Source organism: Pelodiscus sinensis, chromosome 7 (assembly GCF_049634645.1).
Source record: "Pelodiscus sinensis isolate JC-2024 chromosome 7, ASM4963464v1, whole genome shotgun sequence".
In the NCBI taxonomy this organism is placed as follows: Eukaryota; Metazoa; Chordata; order Testudines; family Trionychidae; genus Pelodiscus; species Pelodiscus sinensis.
The window spans coordinates 57,133,131-57,151,198 of NC_134717.1; the positions used below are offsets into that span (position 1 = coordinate 57,133,131).

The 18,068-nt window shown below is 43.5% G+C and overlaps 1 protein-coding gene across 3 annotated transcripts in view; it reads right to left on the reverse strand.

Moving 5' to 3' along the window:
- The window catches only part of CATSPERT (catsper channel auxiliary subunit tau), a 70,351-nt gene that overhangs the window by 19,840 nt on the left and 32,443 nt on the right, over window positions 1-18,068 (reverse strand). For all 3 annotated transcript variants that reach the window (XM_075933885.1, XM_075933884.1, XM_075933886.1), the window contains exons 11-13: window positions 7,543-7,621; window positions 4,370-4,410; window positions 289-669 (exon numbers count right to left, since the gene is read on the reverse strand). In XM_075933885.1, coding sequence (XP_075790000.1) covers window positions 289-669; window positions 4,370-4,410; window positions 7,543-7,621 — 501 coding nt within the window. The remainder of the gene's footprint in view (window positions 1-288; window positions 670-4,369; window positions 4,411-7,542; window positions 7,622-18,068) is intronic.

Genomic DNA, 18,068 nt, shown 5'->3' on the forward strand with positions numbered 1-18,068 from the left:
CTCCCTTTGAAAGGAAGATGGAAACTATTTATTTTAAAAAACTATTTGACAAATACATACAGACTCAACACTCTGTGGAGAGGAGGATGGATGAGTCATTATGAAGGGCCGCAATGTACATCTCAGAACAGTCATAACCAGAAATTCATTTGAATTTTAAAGAGAATAATCACTTAAGTGGTAATGTTTGAGAGAACTATCAAGACCTAGGTTTGGAGCACTTTAAATAAATTCACCATTGATGCTGATGTACTGAAACAGTCTATATAATATTGCAAGCAGAGATACCTGTATTTGTATTACTGGATACTTTTCTAAACCTGAAAGGTCAGACCCCTTTGACAACATGCCTGCTGGTTTCAGATCTTCTATTTCTTCTTTGGCATGACTATTTTCCTGCTTTGTTTCTCTCTCTAGAGCTATAGAAATAATACTTTGTGAGTCCATAATTGTGCCTTCATCTTCTGAGGATTTCCTAGTAAGATTTTCAGGTACTTTCTCAGCTGACAGTTTTTGAGAAATAGTAGATGCAGACACTGCAATCACGGGAATAGAAAGATTTTCTTCAGATTCCTCATATTCCTGCACAAAATTTAAATCTGTTTCCACACTTCTCAATACTGTCTCTGTAATTCTCAAGGACAGACCAGAATCTTCTCTGAGTTCAGTCTGTAATGAAAGAAAAATAAAATAAAACTTTCTCTAATAATTACTAATGTCTTTTAATGGTCAGAGCCCAAAGCACAGCCTAGAATAAATAAATATATCTCTTAGAAGTCTGTGTTAATTTCATCAATGAGCTAAACTTAACCATTGGATTTAAGCTGATACACTGTAAATGGGAAATTAGTTAAATTCCTCTAATTTGGCATTCAGCAGTTTGCAAAACAATCACACTTTATACATTAACTTCCATTAATTTACAAACAGTGTAGCAGAACAAAACTTGGTCACTGGATGGGAAAGCTAACAAAAGGGTGGAACGTAAATAAGCTCTCCTACTTTATCTTAAGCCCATTATGTTCCCAATACCACATGCTAAATTCAGTCCCAACAGAAGCAGGTATATAATTCCCACTGATTTTAAAAAGAGCTGCAGTCACTCAGATTAGGACTGAACTACTACCCAAAGAATACTACACCGTTACAAATTACATATTCTGTACCATTGAGTGCTGTACTTTACCTCTCACATCTGTTTTATAATCAATTAGCACCACTATTCATGTAATTGGTTAATTTGGCCTAGAGTCTAGATTTTTAGCTTATATAATATAGTTTTGTATTATAAACATTTGAAAATAAAGATAAGTAACTCCCTTTAACAATAATTTATGTCATTAGCTATTAAATGTCCAACACTATGCCAATCAATAAAACAGAAGTTACAAAAAAGGATGATGTAAGTATATGAAATGAGAAATGTTACATTAATAAAATTCATCAGCATTACAGAATAGTGGTAGAGATGTAGCCGTGTTAGTCTGGGGTAGCTGAAGCAAAATGCAGGACAATGTAGCACTTTAAAGACTAACAAGATGGTTTATTAGATGATGAGCTTGGAAGTGGGTCTGGCCCATGAAAGCTCATCATCTAATAAACCATCTTGTTAGTCTTTAAAGTGCTACATTGTCCTGCATTTTGCATCAGCATTACAGTACTTCTATTAAGGACTTCAGCCTGCTCCCACCAAAATCAGGCCCCTAGCAAAGGTAAACATCATGATCAAAGTTAGCATTTTTTTTAATCCCTACATATTACAGGCATTACTTGCTGATAGGTTCCCAGGTAAGGGCTTTTCCTACAAAATTTGTCCAGTGCTACTGTCTCAGAGGCCAGGTCTACACTAGCAGCTCAGCTTAAGGTATGGAACTCTAGCTATGCAGCATATGTAGCTGGAGTCAGCTTACCTAAAGCTGAGCTTGGTGTGTCCCCCATAGGAGGCCAATGGGAGCAAACACTCCCATCAGCTTCCTTTACTCCTGGCAAGAGCAGGAGTACAGGACACCATCAGGGACGCACTCTGAGTTTGGTTTAGCAAGTCTTAACTAGACTCGCTAAATGAATTCTAGAAGATTGATCGCAGGAGAGGAGATCTTCCACAGATTGAAGATGTGGCCTGAGTATACATTGTTTTGACTACCTGAGTAGATTATATGTTTTTTCTCCTGCTGGAAGTGCTTCCTAATCAAATCTGTCAGTCTGCTCTCACAGCTGCCTAGCATTTCAAGTCCATAGTTATCTACCTCCCTCGTGATTAGAAAGATCTTTGATATCTGAGACATTATTCTCATGTTCCACTAACTGACTCTGAAGTAATAGAGATGTAGCCGTGTTAGTCTGGTCTAGCTGAAACAAAAGACAGAACTAGGTAGCACTTTAAAGACTAACAAGATGGTTTATTACGTGATGAGCTTTCGTGGGCCAGACCCACTGTGGAAGAAAATTGGCATGACCATATTGGGGAAGCTATCAATTGAGGCTTAACAAAGATGCTAATTATCTCACCCATTACAAAGATATCTTCCCCAATTATCACCTCTAATATCATTACCTCATAGACATTAACCTCTCTCCCCCCCATTCCCCCTCTCTTCTAAAATCTGATTTGTCTATTTTATGTGTTCACTTTTTTTTGTTTGTATCCCTTTGGTATATATGGTCATGCCAATTTTCTTCCACAATTTGATCTGAGGAAGTGCATCTGGCCCACGAAAGCTCATCACCTAATAAACCATCTTGTTAGTCTTTAAAGTGCTACGTAGTCCTGTCTTTTGACTCTGAAATGTTTTCTTGGTATCAGCCTCAAATTGCTGAGTATTCTATCTTCAGGGGACAGGCTTTCACCAGGAGATTTCATGAAATATGAGGGGTCAAAAAGGTTTTTTTTTTATTAAGCAATCTTTTCTATATCCAGTGAAGTGTGTGGTTTGTTTGTTTGTTTTAAATAATGCTATTTTATCTGAGCTTGGAACCAGCAGTATCAATGTCAAAATGCAGCAACAATGTAGCACTTTAAAGACTAACAAGATGGTTTATTAGATGATGAGCTTTTGTGGGCCAGACCCACTTCCTCAGATCAAATAGTGGAAGAAAGTAGTCACAACAATTTGCTTCAGCTACCCCAGACTAACACGGCTACATTTCTATCACTAAAATGCAGCAAGTGAGATATCAAAAAATAGGAGAGATGTCCACAGTATTCACTAAACTCAACAAAGTAAGATATAAAAAATATATACTTCCAAAAAACTCAAGAGTTTTCAATTCAGATGTCATCTCAATGGTAGTGTGTAACTGTCAGAACCAGAAAGCTATACAAATCTTAGACAGAAAATTAATGTCATCCAAAATAAATGCCTATTAAAAATTCTGGGCAATGGACGGACAGACTTTATCACCAGCTAAGAGATCTGAGAAATCACCAATCAGCTTCTCATCTCCACTACAAGAAAACGCTGAATATATCTGGGGCATCCGTTCTGCATGCTAACAGACAGAATCCCACATGAAGCTGTCAAATGGAAACCAACCGGTGTCAAGAAATAAGGATACTCAAGATAAACCTGAAGAAGAGCCTTTAGCAGGGAGGGGCAGACCAGTCTATCTCAACACCATAAAGCAGATGGAAGCTGCTGCAAATGAGAGAGAGGAATCAAAGAAAATAGACACTGGAAACAATGTACACAAAGATGAACACAATCCAGCATGAAAAAACAATGACAGAGAAAATGAAAGAAAGCAACAAATCAGAGACACTCAAGTTACTTTTTAAAAACTGTATTGCACATAATTTATTCTAACATATTGCCAAGTGTCTTATTCATTGCAGCTGCAGGGTGCAACGAGAGTGTGTGCTTGTAGTGATGGGGCAAAGGGTGTTTACCCATCATAAATAGTAGGCAAGTGTTCCAAGCCTTGTCCACAATATATACAAAAAGTGAATTCTAGCTACAGTTGCACTGAAGAGTGGCAGTCAAAATATTAATTGGAATGGGCAGGAAAAAAGTTGGCCAATGATAGCTACTTGGACAAAATATGATATGGGATCTTTAATGTCTACTGAGGACAAACAGATCCTTCATCAATAGCATATCTTCCCAGTGACCCCCACCAGAATCACCATTTGAAGATAAAGTGAAACCCTGACCACCTGGTAGCCAAGAGAAGTTTTGCCATGGACTTCAATAGACCAACTTTTCATCCATTGAGTATACACTTACCTCAGAAATGCAAAGAGCTGAGCTGAAACCTGCTGGGATTTGAACTAATGGTTTCAGGGCAGTATGATATTTTAACCCCTAAGTATAAACTTTAACAATTGATTCTATGAAAATACAATGAATTTTTAAGGAATAAACATCTTTACCTTAATTCCAAACAGCTGTTCTTCCTGTAACTCTGAATCAGCTTCAAGTGAGAAAAGAATTATTAGAAACTACTTACCATCTTAATCTTACTAACAAGATATGAAGTACATCACAGAAAAATGTTTAAATTCTATTTTATTTTTTAATAAGTTAAAAGTACACAGCCAAGTTACACACAGCAGGTAAAAATTGATTTATTAATTTCAGCTCCTAACCTAGCTAGATCACCAGCATGACAATTTACTTTATGCAATTTCATATAACTGGTGAGATACCTAACAATATGCTCTTTAATTTTTCATTTCTAGCTTTTAAACATTGTATTCTAAAGCTTTTATTATAACAACTGACAAACCAACATTCTTGTTCACAAAAGGCTCAATTATAGTCCAATCTCTTGATTCACTTCTTTATGTTGAAAATAATCAATATTTGCCAACATGAGAACTTTATACAGCTAAGACAGATACCTGTTTTGTAACTGGTGTTCTTCAAGATGTGTTGCACATATCCATTAAATATAGATGTGTGTGCCTGCCACATGCACTGGTGCCAGAAGTTTTTCCCTAAGCAGTACCCATAGGGGCCAGGACACCCAGTGCCCTCTGGAGTGGTGCACACAAGCCACACTATATAGGACGTTCCCTAGCTCCTCTCTCCTCAATACCCTCTTGTCCAGGGGTGGGCAAGAGAAAGCTATCAGGCTGGATCCAGCCCACCAAGCCACCAGATCCAGCCTGTGGCTGCCTCACTGGGATGCTTAAACACAGCACAGCTACAGCTGCTTTAAATGTGGTTGCTTTATGCTGGGAGTGAAGAGGGAGGCTTTGTGACTCACCCTCCAGCAAAATCTCGCAGGTATTTTTGGCCGGTTTCCAACCAATAGCAGTCAATGAAGCCTCTCCCCTCCCACACTGCCCTGAGCAGAGCCACGGGGTGCAGCTTGAGACTGCAGCCTTCAGGTTCCTGCAGGGCTGCTGGCTGGGAGCCGCTTAAGTAAGCGACTCCCAGCATAAGCCTGCCTCTGGCATCCACCCCTTTTCCCAACTGCCCCAGGCCACCCCCAAAACCCTCTGTATCCCTTTTGTCCCAGATCACAACTCCCTCCCAGACCCTACACTCCCCACCTACATCCCTTCCCCAGGCCATCCAGCGCGAAAATGGCGATCGGGGCTTTTTCCTAATGTCCAACCTAAACCTCCCTTGCTGCAGTTTAAGCCCATTACTTCTTGTTCTATGCTCAGAGGCCAAGATGAACAAGTTTTTTCCCTCCTCCTTATGACACCCTTTTAGATATCTGAAAATTGCTATCATGTCCCCCCTCAATCTTCTTTTTTCTAAACTAAACAAACCCAATTCCTTCAGCCTTCCCTCACACGTCATGTTCTCTAGACCTTTAATCATTCTCATTGCTCTTCTCCGGACCCTCTCTAATTTTTCCACATCTTTCTTGAAATGCGGTGCCCAGAACTGGACACAATACTCCAATTGAGGCCTAACCAGCGCAGAGTAGAGCAGAAGAATGACTTCTCGTGTCTTGCTCACAACACACCTGTTAATACATCCCAGAATCATGTTTGCTTTCTTTGCAACAGCATCACACTGCTGACTCATATTTAACTTGTGGTCCACTATAACCCCTAGATCCCTTTCTGCCATACCCCTTCCCAGACAGTCATTTCCCATTCTGTATGTGTGAAACTGATTGTTCCTTCCTACGTGGAGCACTTTGCATTTGTCTTTATTAAACTTCATCCTATTTATCTCAGACCATTTCTCCAATTTGTCCAGGTCATTTTGAATTATGACCCTATCCTCCAACTTAGTCGCAACCCCTCCCAGCTTGGTATCATCTGCAAACTTAATAAGTGTACTTTCTATACCAATATCTAAATCGTTGATGAAGATATTGAACAGAGCCGGTCACAAAACAGACCCCTGCGGAACCCCACTTGTTATGCCTTTCCAGCAGGATTGTGAACCATTAATAACTACTCTCTGAGTATGGTTATTCAGCCAGTTATGCACCCACCTTATAGTAGCCCCATCTAAGTTGTATTTACCTAGCTTATCAGCCCCTTGTAGCTACTTGAACAATCTGTCTTTTTTTTCCCTCTCCCCCTTCCCCCCTTTCCCTTATTTATTCTTGGATCTGGACTTCTAATACTCCAGTCATCTGAAGAACTGGGTTGTGCCCACAAAAGCTCACGATACTATCTACATGTTTTGTTAGTCTTTAAAAAGTTGCTACTAGACTTTTTGTTGTTTTTTACGTTTTTCCTGTTACACACTAACTTGGCTACCCGTCAAACTTTTTGAATAGAAAGGGAATGCTTACTACAGCTAAGGCTCGAGCATGCTATTCCAAGCACTGTCACTGTCAGTAAGAAGGAACCGAGGAGGGAGGTCTCGGGAGCATTCTATATAGTGCAGCATGTGTGCAGCACTCCAACTGGCGCTGGGGACCCCGGCCTCTATGGGTACTACTTAGGGATAAACTTCCAACGCTGGTGCATGTTGCAGGCACACACATCTATGTTGAATGGACATGAGCAAGCACTCAAAGAAGGAATGTTTAGGTTTTGTAAGTATAGCCCCGTCTCCATATGTAATTTGATTGTGTACTACTGTATAAGCAACTGAAAACACAGACCATAATAGATTTTTGCTTTGGTCAAATCTCATATCCAATACTACAATATCCAATACTACAATGCCATCACATATATAACACATTTAATAAAACTGAATGTAGTAGCTCACAACAGGTCATCCACAAGACCTGCTTACTCACTCATGCCTAATCTCCCAATATTTGCACAAGTTCTAGCCAGTCATCCATTGCCTAATCATGACCATAACAAACAGCCTGTCACAAACCTTAAAATTCACCTCAGAGGTTTGCATGACAGTATCTTTTAAACCACATTGAACTAAGACCAAAATCTGGAGCACATATTCTCACTCTGACTAGGACAATCTCCTTTCTCTAATACTGCCACTTTCCTTATTTTATTCATATTCATTTATATATAAACCAACAATACTTAAAATTCTGAGCAGAAATAATTATATATTTTGCACTTGCAAAGAAGCTCAAAAAACGTATATTTTGGTACAGTCCTTACCACATGCCATTTTTTAAAATAAGAAATACTAATGTTCTCCAAACCTGATGTGTCCGAACAGCTTTCGATTCCTTCCTCAGCAGTATGTTGTATCTTTCCAACCATTTCCTTGAAGCGAGAAGCCTAAAACCCACAAAATGTGAAAAGTGGAAAATTATTTGTCAGTATCTGAATTTCTCCTCCTGCATTATCGTCATTACAAAGTCACAGTTTGCAAATTCTCAGAGAGCCACTTCCTGAATTTTAGGAGGGTCTTTTAAAATCTGTGATGTACATACATACTATAGCTCTGCACAGAGTTGTTAAACTCTAGAAAGAGACCATTTATTGCTATCTGTACAACTTTTCTTTTCATCAGCTCATTCTGTCAAACATAAGCCAAACACACAAAAGAAAGTCTCTTTTCTTGCTACATGAAGTTCAAGACAGGGAAGAGGGAAGCAAACTATCGAGATTGTGCATACAAAATAAAAGTTGCTGTCTTCTGCACTAATTAATTTAGTAATTATAATAATGTAATGCCATGCTAAAAATTAAGTTAGAATGGTATTAGAAGGCTGAAAGTACATTTCAGTAATCTTTAAAAAAAATACATATTGAACCTCTCTTCTCCAGCACCCTTGGGGCCTGACTGATGCTGAACCAGAGAATTTGCCAGGCTATAAGAGGCCAATATTGTCTAGCAGCATTACCAACACTTCCACTGCTTACTGGGATCTTACAAGACATTTAGGGGTAAATTAGAGCTAAATAACAGCATAAAACACTGAAAGCCAGGACTCATGGCTGTAAAGAAACTTTATGGGGCCACGGGAAATTTGGCCATACTCATGGTAAATGGACATCCAGCTAACTATAATGCCAGGCCATGGATACTACTGGACCAGAGTGTGCTGGATTAAAGTGGTTCAACATATATGTTCTATGGATTATTACAGATTTGCCCATTATTACTCTGTATGGTCACTAGTCTGTTGTAAGTGAGCCCAACTGCTGGCTGCTACGACAGCTGTATCTGGGCACTTTCTAGTCACTATTTCTAGCTCTGGGGTCTTAGGACACATCTAAAGATTCAAACCACTTGTCATGCTCCCACATGTCTTTCATGTGTTCCCCATACTAGAGGGGTACGTGCTCTGGTGGGGCACTGAGCAACTTTGGGGGATGGCAGTGTGACAAAGTTCCTCTTCAACCTTGGTGGGTACTGCACTTTCAGCTCTCATTTTAGACATCAGCCTGGTGTTTGTTGACCTACTCTCATTGTTGGTCAACATGGAGAAAAGAGGAGAAACCAAACATCGTAGTCTCTGTGGCCCTTCCAAGTGGTACAGGGCAAACCCCTGTACCAAAGCCAGTCTTTTTCCCATGCAAAAATGGGAAGTTGGGGGAGGGAACCTGGGGCTGCCCTCTACTCCGGGTTCCATCCCAGCGACCCTGTGATAGCAGCTGTCTGTGATATCTCTGGTATCAGCTATATGATAGCTAAGAATCCCTGGCTCACTTTAACACTGCCTTCCTCAGCACCTTCCTAACCACAGGTCCTTCCTCCTGGTACCTGGTTGCATTTTTTCCTCCTAGACTCTCCACAACACTTTGGCTATGTCTAGATGTGCTCTTTCACCATCCCCGTAAACCTTGTTTTACGAGGAAGAAGGGATGTGTCAAAAGAGCACTTTTTTCAAAATTTGGCACCGTGTAGCCCTTTCAACCAGACTATGTATTTGGGGATGATAGATTGAGGTCCTCAGGGAGAAGGGCACAGAGGTCCTTCATTAATTTTGGTATGAACAGAGTTCCTTGGTCCATCAGCATCTCCTTCAGCAGTCCTACCCTGGTAAAGATCTCCAGGAGTGCTTTGGCTATTATTTTAGAGGCCGTGTTCTGCGGAGAAATGGTTTCTGGATATGGGGTTGCATAGTCCAGGATGACAAATATACGTTGGTGCCTCCCCCTTCTGGGACAGCCTCCTTCCTTGCTGCCCAAGTCTCTACCCACGAGATCAACCTTCTGGTTTTGGGTCAGAATTTGTATTCCCAAGGCATTACCTGCTCTGGTTTCCCTTTTTGTCTTTCAAGACCTCCTGGGATTGAGAAACAAATCTGGGGATATTTGGGAAAAAATTGGGAGACAGTATACAGTGGACACTTCACTGACTCAGAGGTCTCACTCTTTTCCAGTTCCCTTGCTGGGAAGTACCTTCCTATGAGCATCAGGTATGGAAATTGAGGGATTAGACCCACCATTTCTCCAGTAGTGTTCCCTTGGATTTCAATCATTATTGGGAAAATGGGGTATTAACAAACTGCCCTATGAACACGTTACCTCTGTACATTTCACTTGGAGCAACTGACTATGCATCGCCAGCTTCCCTGAGATGAGCATGATAACACTATCTGAATTATATCAGTGCTGTGGTTTCTCCCCCAATTAATCTCACTGGTCTGTTATATTAATATGGGATTAGTGTGACCCACACACAAGGTGCATCAGGGAGTATGAGTATACCCAGTCTCCTAAACTGTACTGCATTGGCTCCTCAGTATTGGGACAGTGCCCGGCTGTGTGTCCCCATCTCCACATGCGTAACATCTATACAAAGTTCTAGACATCCCCCGGTCTCTTGGCTTGGGGAATTTAGTTTCCAGAACTTCTTCACTCCTGGTTCTCTAAGGTTTTGGGCCACTACTTCTTGCAGGAGGGCTCAATCTTGGGCTTCCTGATTCATCGTCATTTGATAGCTCTCCTGCTGTAGCCTCACTGCCTCCTGTTAGGTATTCACCTGCACTCCAGTAACTTCCTGCTGAGCTACTGTAGCTTGTACTTGTGTCTGCACTACCACAGACATTGTGGTAGTTTCTTTCTTTTATAGCTTCTTTCTTCCACAGCGCTGTGTACCAGTCCCACTCCTGACACCAGTTGTGACAAAGTTGCTCCTCAACCTTGGTGGTTCCCACGCTTTCAGGCAGATATTTGCCTCTGAGACTCATAGCAACTCTCAATTTAGACATCAGCCTGGTGTTTGTTGACTAACTCTCATCATTGCCCAGCATGAAGAAAAGAGGGGAAACCAATCATTATAGTCTCTATGGCCCCTCCAAGTGGTACTGGGCAAAACATACCCCTGTACCAAAGCTAGTCTTTTCCCCATGAATAAATGGGGAGTTGAGGGGGGGCAACCCAGGGCCATTTTCCATTCTGGGTTCCTGTGATAGCAGTTGTCTGTAACGTCTCTGGTATCAGCTACATGTCAACTATGAATCAATGGGCCACTTCCCCATGGTCTTCCTCAGCACCTTCCTGACCCTGTCACAGCAGATAATGGCAAGGCTGCTAAGGCTTCACTCCTAATCCCAGCCTTGGCCCTAGCTGTGGCTCTCTTCTCAGCCCTAGACTTGCCCCCAACTATGGCCATAGCCTTAGTCTCTTTATCCTTGTCTGTGTACCCTTCTTCTGCCCCCAAGCCATGGCCTCAGGTAAGTGGGCAAGAACAGGGTAAGGAGGAGGGTCAACTGTGATATGTTTGGTGACCATTGTTTATGTGGTGATCATAGGTTTTCATACAAAGAGCACAACCCTGCACTTACGTATGGTCTCTTCCCGAGTCATGTGCTTAACTCAAGAGCTCCAGATTGTCCCCAGTAATCATGCTTGCACCTATCCCCCATGTGGGTGTCTTTGCAGAAGGCGCATCGTTCCATGGGAATGAGCAAGCAGTTGACATTCAAAATCTCAGAATGCAATTTTGATAGCTTTTCCTAACAGTTCTTCAAGGAAGTATGACACACTTTACAGGGCAAGGCAACTATGTGAAATTCAATAAAACAGACAGATTTTGAGCAAGTTTAGATGTGTTCAACACAATATAAAGTAAAGTTTATAATCTGTTTCCCCTCCAATGGGAGTGGTGAGAGAGAGAGAGAGAGAGAGAGAGAGAATGATGTAATTATCCCCCCAAATAGCATTATAAATCCAGGAAATTCAGAGTTAAGATTAAATTGAAAAGAAACGCTAAACATTTAAACTACGCAAATGCTATGGTAGGGCACTCAAACAACCTTAACTCTTCACAGTTAGTTACTTCCGCAAAACCTATCAGTGAGTTAAAAAAAGGCTAGCAACAATTTGTATGTTACTAATAACTGACTAATGCCTTATCCATACTAAACAACAGATCACTGCGGCTGCAATCGATCTTCCAGAGTTCAATTTAGCAAGTCTAGTTAAGACTTGGCCTGCTCTACACTAGGACTTAACATAAAATTTAGCTGCATCTGGTTGGTTTTCTAAACAATGCGTCCATACTACCAAGCCTGTTGTGTCGACATTTAGGGCTGCTGAAGTTTGTTAGTTACTCCTGATTTCACGAGGAGTAACCCTATTCCCAACCTTGCATGGTTGAGTTTATGGTAGTGTAGATACAGCATTGACAAGAAGTCAAAGCTATTGGCCTCTTCAAGACACCTCATAGTGCCCTACTCTGAACACTTTGGCCAGAACTTGTGCCTCTGCTGCCCTCCAGGTAAAGAGGAAAAGCCCTGGGAAAAATTGAATTTCATTTCCCGCATGACCAGCATTGTGAGCACATCTCAGAACGAGCAGTACACTGCAGCACACATGGCCACGACATCTAACAGTTCAAACACTTCCATGATTTCTAATATTTCTTGTCCCGTGGGCTCCAATTCCCAGGGGTACAGAAGAGCGCCAGCGTGGAGAGTCTGGGAGGTCTTGGACCTCATTGAGGTGTGGGGAGAGGAATCCATTCTCTCTGACCTCCGACAAGCAAACAAAACAGACATTTACGTGAAGATCACAAGCTGCCTGGTGGAAAAGGATATTTCAGGGATGCCCAGCAGTACAGACTGAAAATCAAGGAACTGAAGCAGTCCTACCACAAAGTGAAGAAAGCTAATAGATGGTCTGGTGCAGCACCACACCAATACCAGTAATAGAGCAGCTGGATGCAATTTGGGAAGAGGGACCCAACCAGCTTCCTAAGCATGACTGGGCAGTACAGCCAAGACACTCCTGCCATCATCATGGTGATGGAGGAGGAGAAGGAGAATGACCAGCCGGCAATCCCCAAGATCTGTTCATCATGCTGGAGCTGGTCGCCTCCTTCCAGGATGTCTCCCAGCTGAGCACTGACCTTGGGGAGGGTACTTTTGCTGAGTTCACAATTTTTTTCTTCCTACAAGCGGATTAAGGCAATTGGGTATGATGTGCGAATTGCTCTGTGCCTACACAGCACGGGGTGTCCGGAACAGCTTGTTAATGTGTCTGCAGATGCGGAGGGAGTCTCCCCTGCATCTCTCCATGAAGCTCTCAGATAGAAACTCTTTGACCTTTCACACAAGGTTTTTGGGGAGGCCAGCCTTAATCTATCCTTTGCGATAGGACACCTTCCCATGCCAAGCCACCAACAGGTAGTCTGGGGGTCACTGGACCACAAAGCATTACAGCTGATCTGTAAGGGGTGGCAGTAGAACCTGTCCAGCTTTGTGTCTTGGAAAGCTGCCATGTGGTCCATCACAGACGTCAGGGATGACAAGACAGCCTCCTGGTGCTGCATTTGGAGTTGACTGCACGCTCTCTGGCTCTGACATTCTGCTCAAGTCTCCTCCATTAGTGTATTCCTCCATTCTGTTACACACTCCCTATCCAAGTAGGCAGGTTATATTTGCTCTTTCCACACATCTTGTCTGTTTCTGCCTTTGGATTTGTGCGAAACAGACACCTACTGGAGCTGGGGGAGTGTACAGCAAGTTCACTACTGTAACAAAAAGTCACAAGGGCACACATTATAGGAGATTCAGTGTGGAGCCTAAAATCTAATCTGTTAACATACAGTGAAGGTCTCTTTAAAAACAATGAGGATGTGTTCTCTGCAAGGCCACAGTTATGCTTTAAAGTAGCCAGTATACAGCAAGTACACAACAGAGTTCTCAAGGGACCATCTGGACTTGATCTGGTGGCAGGCATGGTAAGGGACCTGCGGGCACTATTTTGTGAGCCGCAAGGTGGATGGAGTCCAGACAGTCATGCTGGCAGGGCAGGACAGTGGTTCGTGTAGTGCCCCTCTGTGTCTGACACACCCTGCTTGCCAGGAGAGTGCTACTTTCCCCAATCCTGCAGGAGCCTGTGGGTGGGAGGGGGATGGGGTTTGATTGTGCTGGTGAGGCTGGGCAGCAGTTCACGTTGCATCCCTCTGGGTACGTCTAAACATGTTTGTTCGGCAAAGGGAAATAAATGATTATTTAAATCGCAGCTTCATTTAAATTTAAATGGCTGCCATGCTGAGCCGACAAACAGCTGATCAGCTGTTTGTCAGCTCAGTGCGCTAGTCTGGACGCTCCCCTGTCGACATGAAAGCCCTTTATCGACCTCCCCGGTAAACCTCATCCTACGAGGCATAACGGGGAGGTCGATAAAGGGCTTTCAGGTCGGCGCAGGAGCATCCAGACTAGCGCGCTGAGCCGACAAACAGCTGATCAGTTTTTTGTCGGCGCAGCGTGGCAGCCATTTAAATTTAAATAAAGCTGCGATTATTTAAATTGCGGCTTCATTTCCCTCTGCCGATCAGCCTAATCTACATGGCTCCATCGATGGAGCCATGTAGTTTAGACACACCCTCTGTGTCCAGCACACTCCACTTGCCAAGAGAGTGCTACTTCCAACTCCACACAGGAGCCTGTGGGTGGGAAGACAGGAGGGAGTGTAGGAGGATTAGGCTGAAGGTGTGCAGAGGCTGAAGTCATGCTTCACTGGGGTGGGCAATTGGAGGTTAGCAGTAGAGGCAGCAGCTAGTAGCTTCCCCTCCTTCATTCACGTTGCCATGCGAAATACCAGTCATCTCCAAATCACACACAGAGATAGGGAGCTGATGTTAACTGAACGTGGCCAACAACCAGTCCTTATACTGCAGTGATACCAGACCATTTTCTGGTGACATGGCATGAGGAGGTGTTCTACCATGAAGGATGGAATAAGGCAGGTCTCCCCAGAAACCTTGTGATATGGATTAAAGAGTTCCTGTATGAGAACTTTATGAAGATGTGCAGGGAGGATTCCCGTTCTGTCTCCAGACAAATTAACAATCTGTTCTGGGACCCCCCCACACTGTGTATTCACAGAATCCACTACTCATCTCACCAAAATGCCTTAACCTGTGTATGGCAAGATACAAAATGTAAACTCACTAGAAGGGTCCTCCCCAGGATCAGTAAGGAGGGGATTGTCTCCAAGGTTATAAAAAGTTCTAGGCTATTGGTCACATTGGTTGACACACTCACCTGCTGACCATTCTCCTCCTCCTTATCCTCCTCCTCCACCATGCTATCTTCTCTGATGCTGCCCTGAGTGTCTTGGAAGGATTCCACAGTCTAGCTTGGGAAGCGGGTATGGTTCCGCCCCCTCCAGGAGTGAATGTAGCTGCTTGTAAAAGTGGCATATTTGCTGCAATTCTCCAGAGTGTCTGTTTGCCTCCTTTGTCTTTTGGAAGGACTGCCTCAACTCCTTTTTTTTTCCACACAGCACTGCTGGCCGTTTCTGGTGTATCCTTTTACTACCATGGATTTTACGATATTTGCATAGATCTCTGTGTTTTGTTTCTTGGTTTGGGGCTCCACAAGAAAGGATTCCTCTCCCACACACGGATGTGTTCCAAGATCTCCTTCACAATCCATGCTGGTGCTCGTCTGTGCCCATGGGAACTGGAGCTCATGGGACTTACAAAACATGAACACTCCTGGAACTCTTGGCCAGATCATAGAATCATAGAATCATAGAACTGGAAGAGACCTAAGAAGGTCATCAAGTCCAGCCCCCTGCTCTAGGCAGGACCAATTCCAACTAAATCAATCCGGCCAGGGCTTTGTCAAGCCGAGACTTAAACACCTCTAGGGATGGAGACTCCACTACTTCCCTAGGTAACCCATTCCAGTGCTTCACCACCCTCCTAGTGAAATAGTTTTTCCTAATATCCATCCTGGACCTCTCCCACCACAACTTGAGACCATTGCTCCTTGTTCTGCCATCTGTCACTACTGAGAACAGCCTCTCTCCATCCTCTTTGGAACCTCCCTTCAGGAAGTTGAAGGCTGCTATCAAATCCCCCCTCACTCTTCGCTTCTGCAGACTAAACAGACCCAAGTCCCTCAGCCTCTCCTCATAAGTCATATGCTCCAGCCCCCTAATCATTTTGGTTGCCCTCCGCTGGACCCTCTCCAGTGCGTCCATATTCTTTTTGAAGTGGGGGGCCCAGAACTGGACACAATACTCCAGATGCGGCTTCACCAAAGCCGAATAAAGGGGAATGATGACATCTCTGGATCTGCTGGCAATGCTCCTCTTAATGCAACCTAATATGCCATTAGCCTTCTTGGTTACAACGGCACACTGTTGACTCATATCTAGCTTCTCATCCACTGTAACCCCCAGGTCCTTTTCTGCAGAACTACTACTTAACCAGTTGGTCCCAAGCTTGTAACTATGCTTGGGATTCTTCTGTTCCAAGTGCAGGACTCTACACTTGTCCTTGTTGAACCTCATGAGATTTCTTGTGGCCCAATCCTCCAATTTGTCTAAGTCATTCTGTACCCTATCTCTGCCCTTAAGCATATCTACCTCTCCCTCCAGCTTAGTGTCATCCGCAAACTTGCTGAGGGTGCAATCCATTCCCTCATCCAGATCATTAATAAAGATATTGAACAAAACCGGTCCTAGAACCGAACCTTGGGGCACTCCGCTAGAAACCGACCGCCATCCTGACATCGAGCCATTGATCACTACCCGCTGGGCCCGGCCTTCTAGCCATCTTTCTATCCATCTTACCATCTATTTATCCAATCCACAATCCCTTAGCTTGCTGGCAAGAATATTGTGGGAGACCGTATCAAAAGCCTTGCTAAAGTCAAGGTATATCACATCCACTGACTTCCCCACGTCCACCGAGCCAGTTACCTCATCATAGAAGCTAATCAGATTGGTCAGGCATGACTTGCCCTTTGTGAATCCATGCTGACTATTCCTAATCACTTTCCTCTCATCCAAGTGCCTCAATATGGATTCCTTAAGGATCCCTTCCATGATTTTTCCAGGAACCGAGGTAAGACTGACCGGCCTATAGTTCCCTGGATCATCCTTCTTCCCTTTTTTGAAGATGGGCACTACATTTGCCTTTTTCCAGTCATCCGGGATTTCTCCCGATCTCCATGACTTTTCAAAGATAATAGCCAAAGGCTCCACAATGACATTTGCCAACACCCTCAGTACCCTCGGATGCACTAAGTCCGGACCCATGGATTTATGTACGTTTTGCTTTTCTAAATAGTTCCTAACCTGTTCTTTACCCACCACGGGCTGTCCATCTTCATCCCATCTTGCGTCACTTGGCGCAGAAGTCCAGGAGCCGACCTTGTCCGTGAATACAGAGGCAAAGAAAACATTGAGTACTTCAGCTTTCCCCACATCATCTGTCACTAGGTTACCTCCTTCATCCATTAGGGGCCGCACCCTCTCTGATCACCTTCTTCTTGTTAACATGCCTGTAGAAACCTTTCTTGTTATCCTTCACATGCTTAGCCAGTCGCAATTCCATTTGCGCTTTCGCCTTCCTGATAACTCCCCGGCATTCTCGAGCTATACCTTTAAACTCCTCCCTGGTCATTTGTCCAAGTTTCCACTCTTTGTAAGCTTCCTTTTTGTGCTTAAGTTCACCAAGGATTTCCCCTGTAAGCCAGTCCGGTCTCCTACCATGTTTGCCTCTCTTGCTACGCGTCGGGATGGTTTCTTTCTGTGCCTTCAATAAGGCTTCTTTAAAATACTGCCAGCTGTCCTGGACTCCTTTCCCCTTCATGCTAACATCCCAGGGGATTCTGCCCATCAGATCTCGGAGGGAGTCAAAATCTGCTTTTTTGAAGTCCGAGGTGTGTATTTTACTACTCTCTTTTCTTCCTTTGGTCAGGATCCTGAAATCTACCATCTCATGATCACTGCTTCCCAGGTGGTCACCCACCTCCACTTCCCCTATTAGTTCCTCCCTGTTTGTGAGCAGAAGGTCAAGCTGCGCACGACCCCTGGTCGGATCCTTCAGCACCTGTCTCAAGAAGTTATCCCCAACATTCTCCAAAAATTTCCTGGATTGCCTGTGTACTGCCGTATTGGTTTCCCAGAAGATGTCAGGGTGATTAAAGTCCCCCACGAGAACCAGGGCCTGCGATCTGGAAGCTTTGCTCAGTTGTCCGAAGAAAGTCTCATGTACCTCATCCACCTGATTCGGTGGCCTGTAGCAAACACCAACCACAACATCATTGCTGTTGTTTGCTCCTTTAAATTTAACCCATAGACTCTCAACAGGTTTTTCTCCCTCTTTATAGTGGAGTTCAGAGCAATCGTAGTGCTCTCTTACATATAGTGCAACTCCCCCTCCTTTTCTCTCCTGCCTGTTCTTCCTGAACTGTCTATACCCTTCCATGACAGCGCTCCAGTCATGCGAGTCATCCCACCAAGTCTCTGTTATCCCAATTAAATCATATTTCTTGGTCTGGGCCAGGGCCTCCAGTTCTTCCTG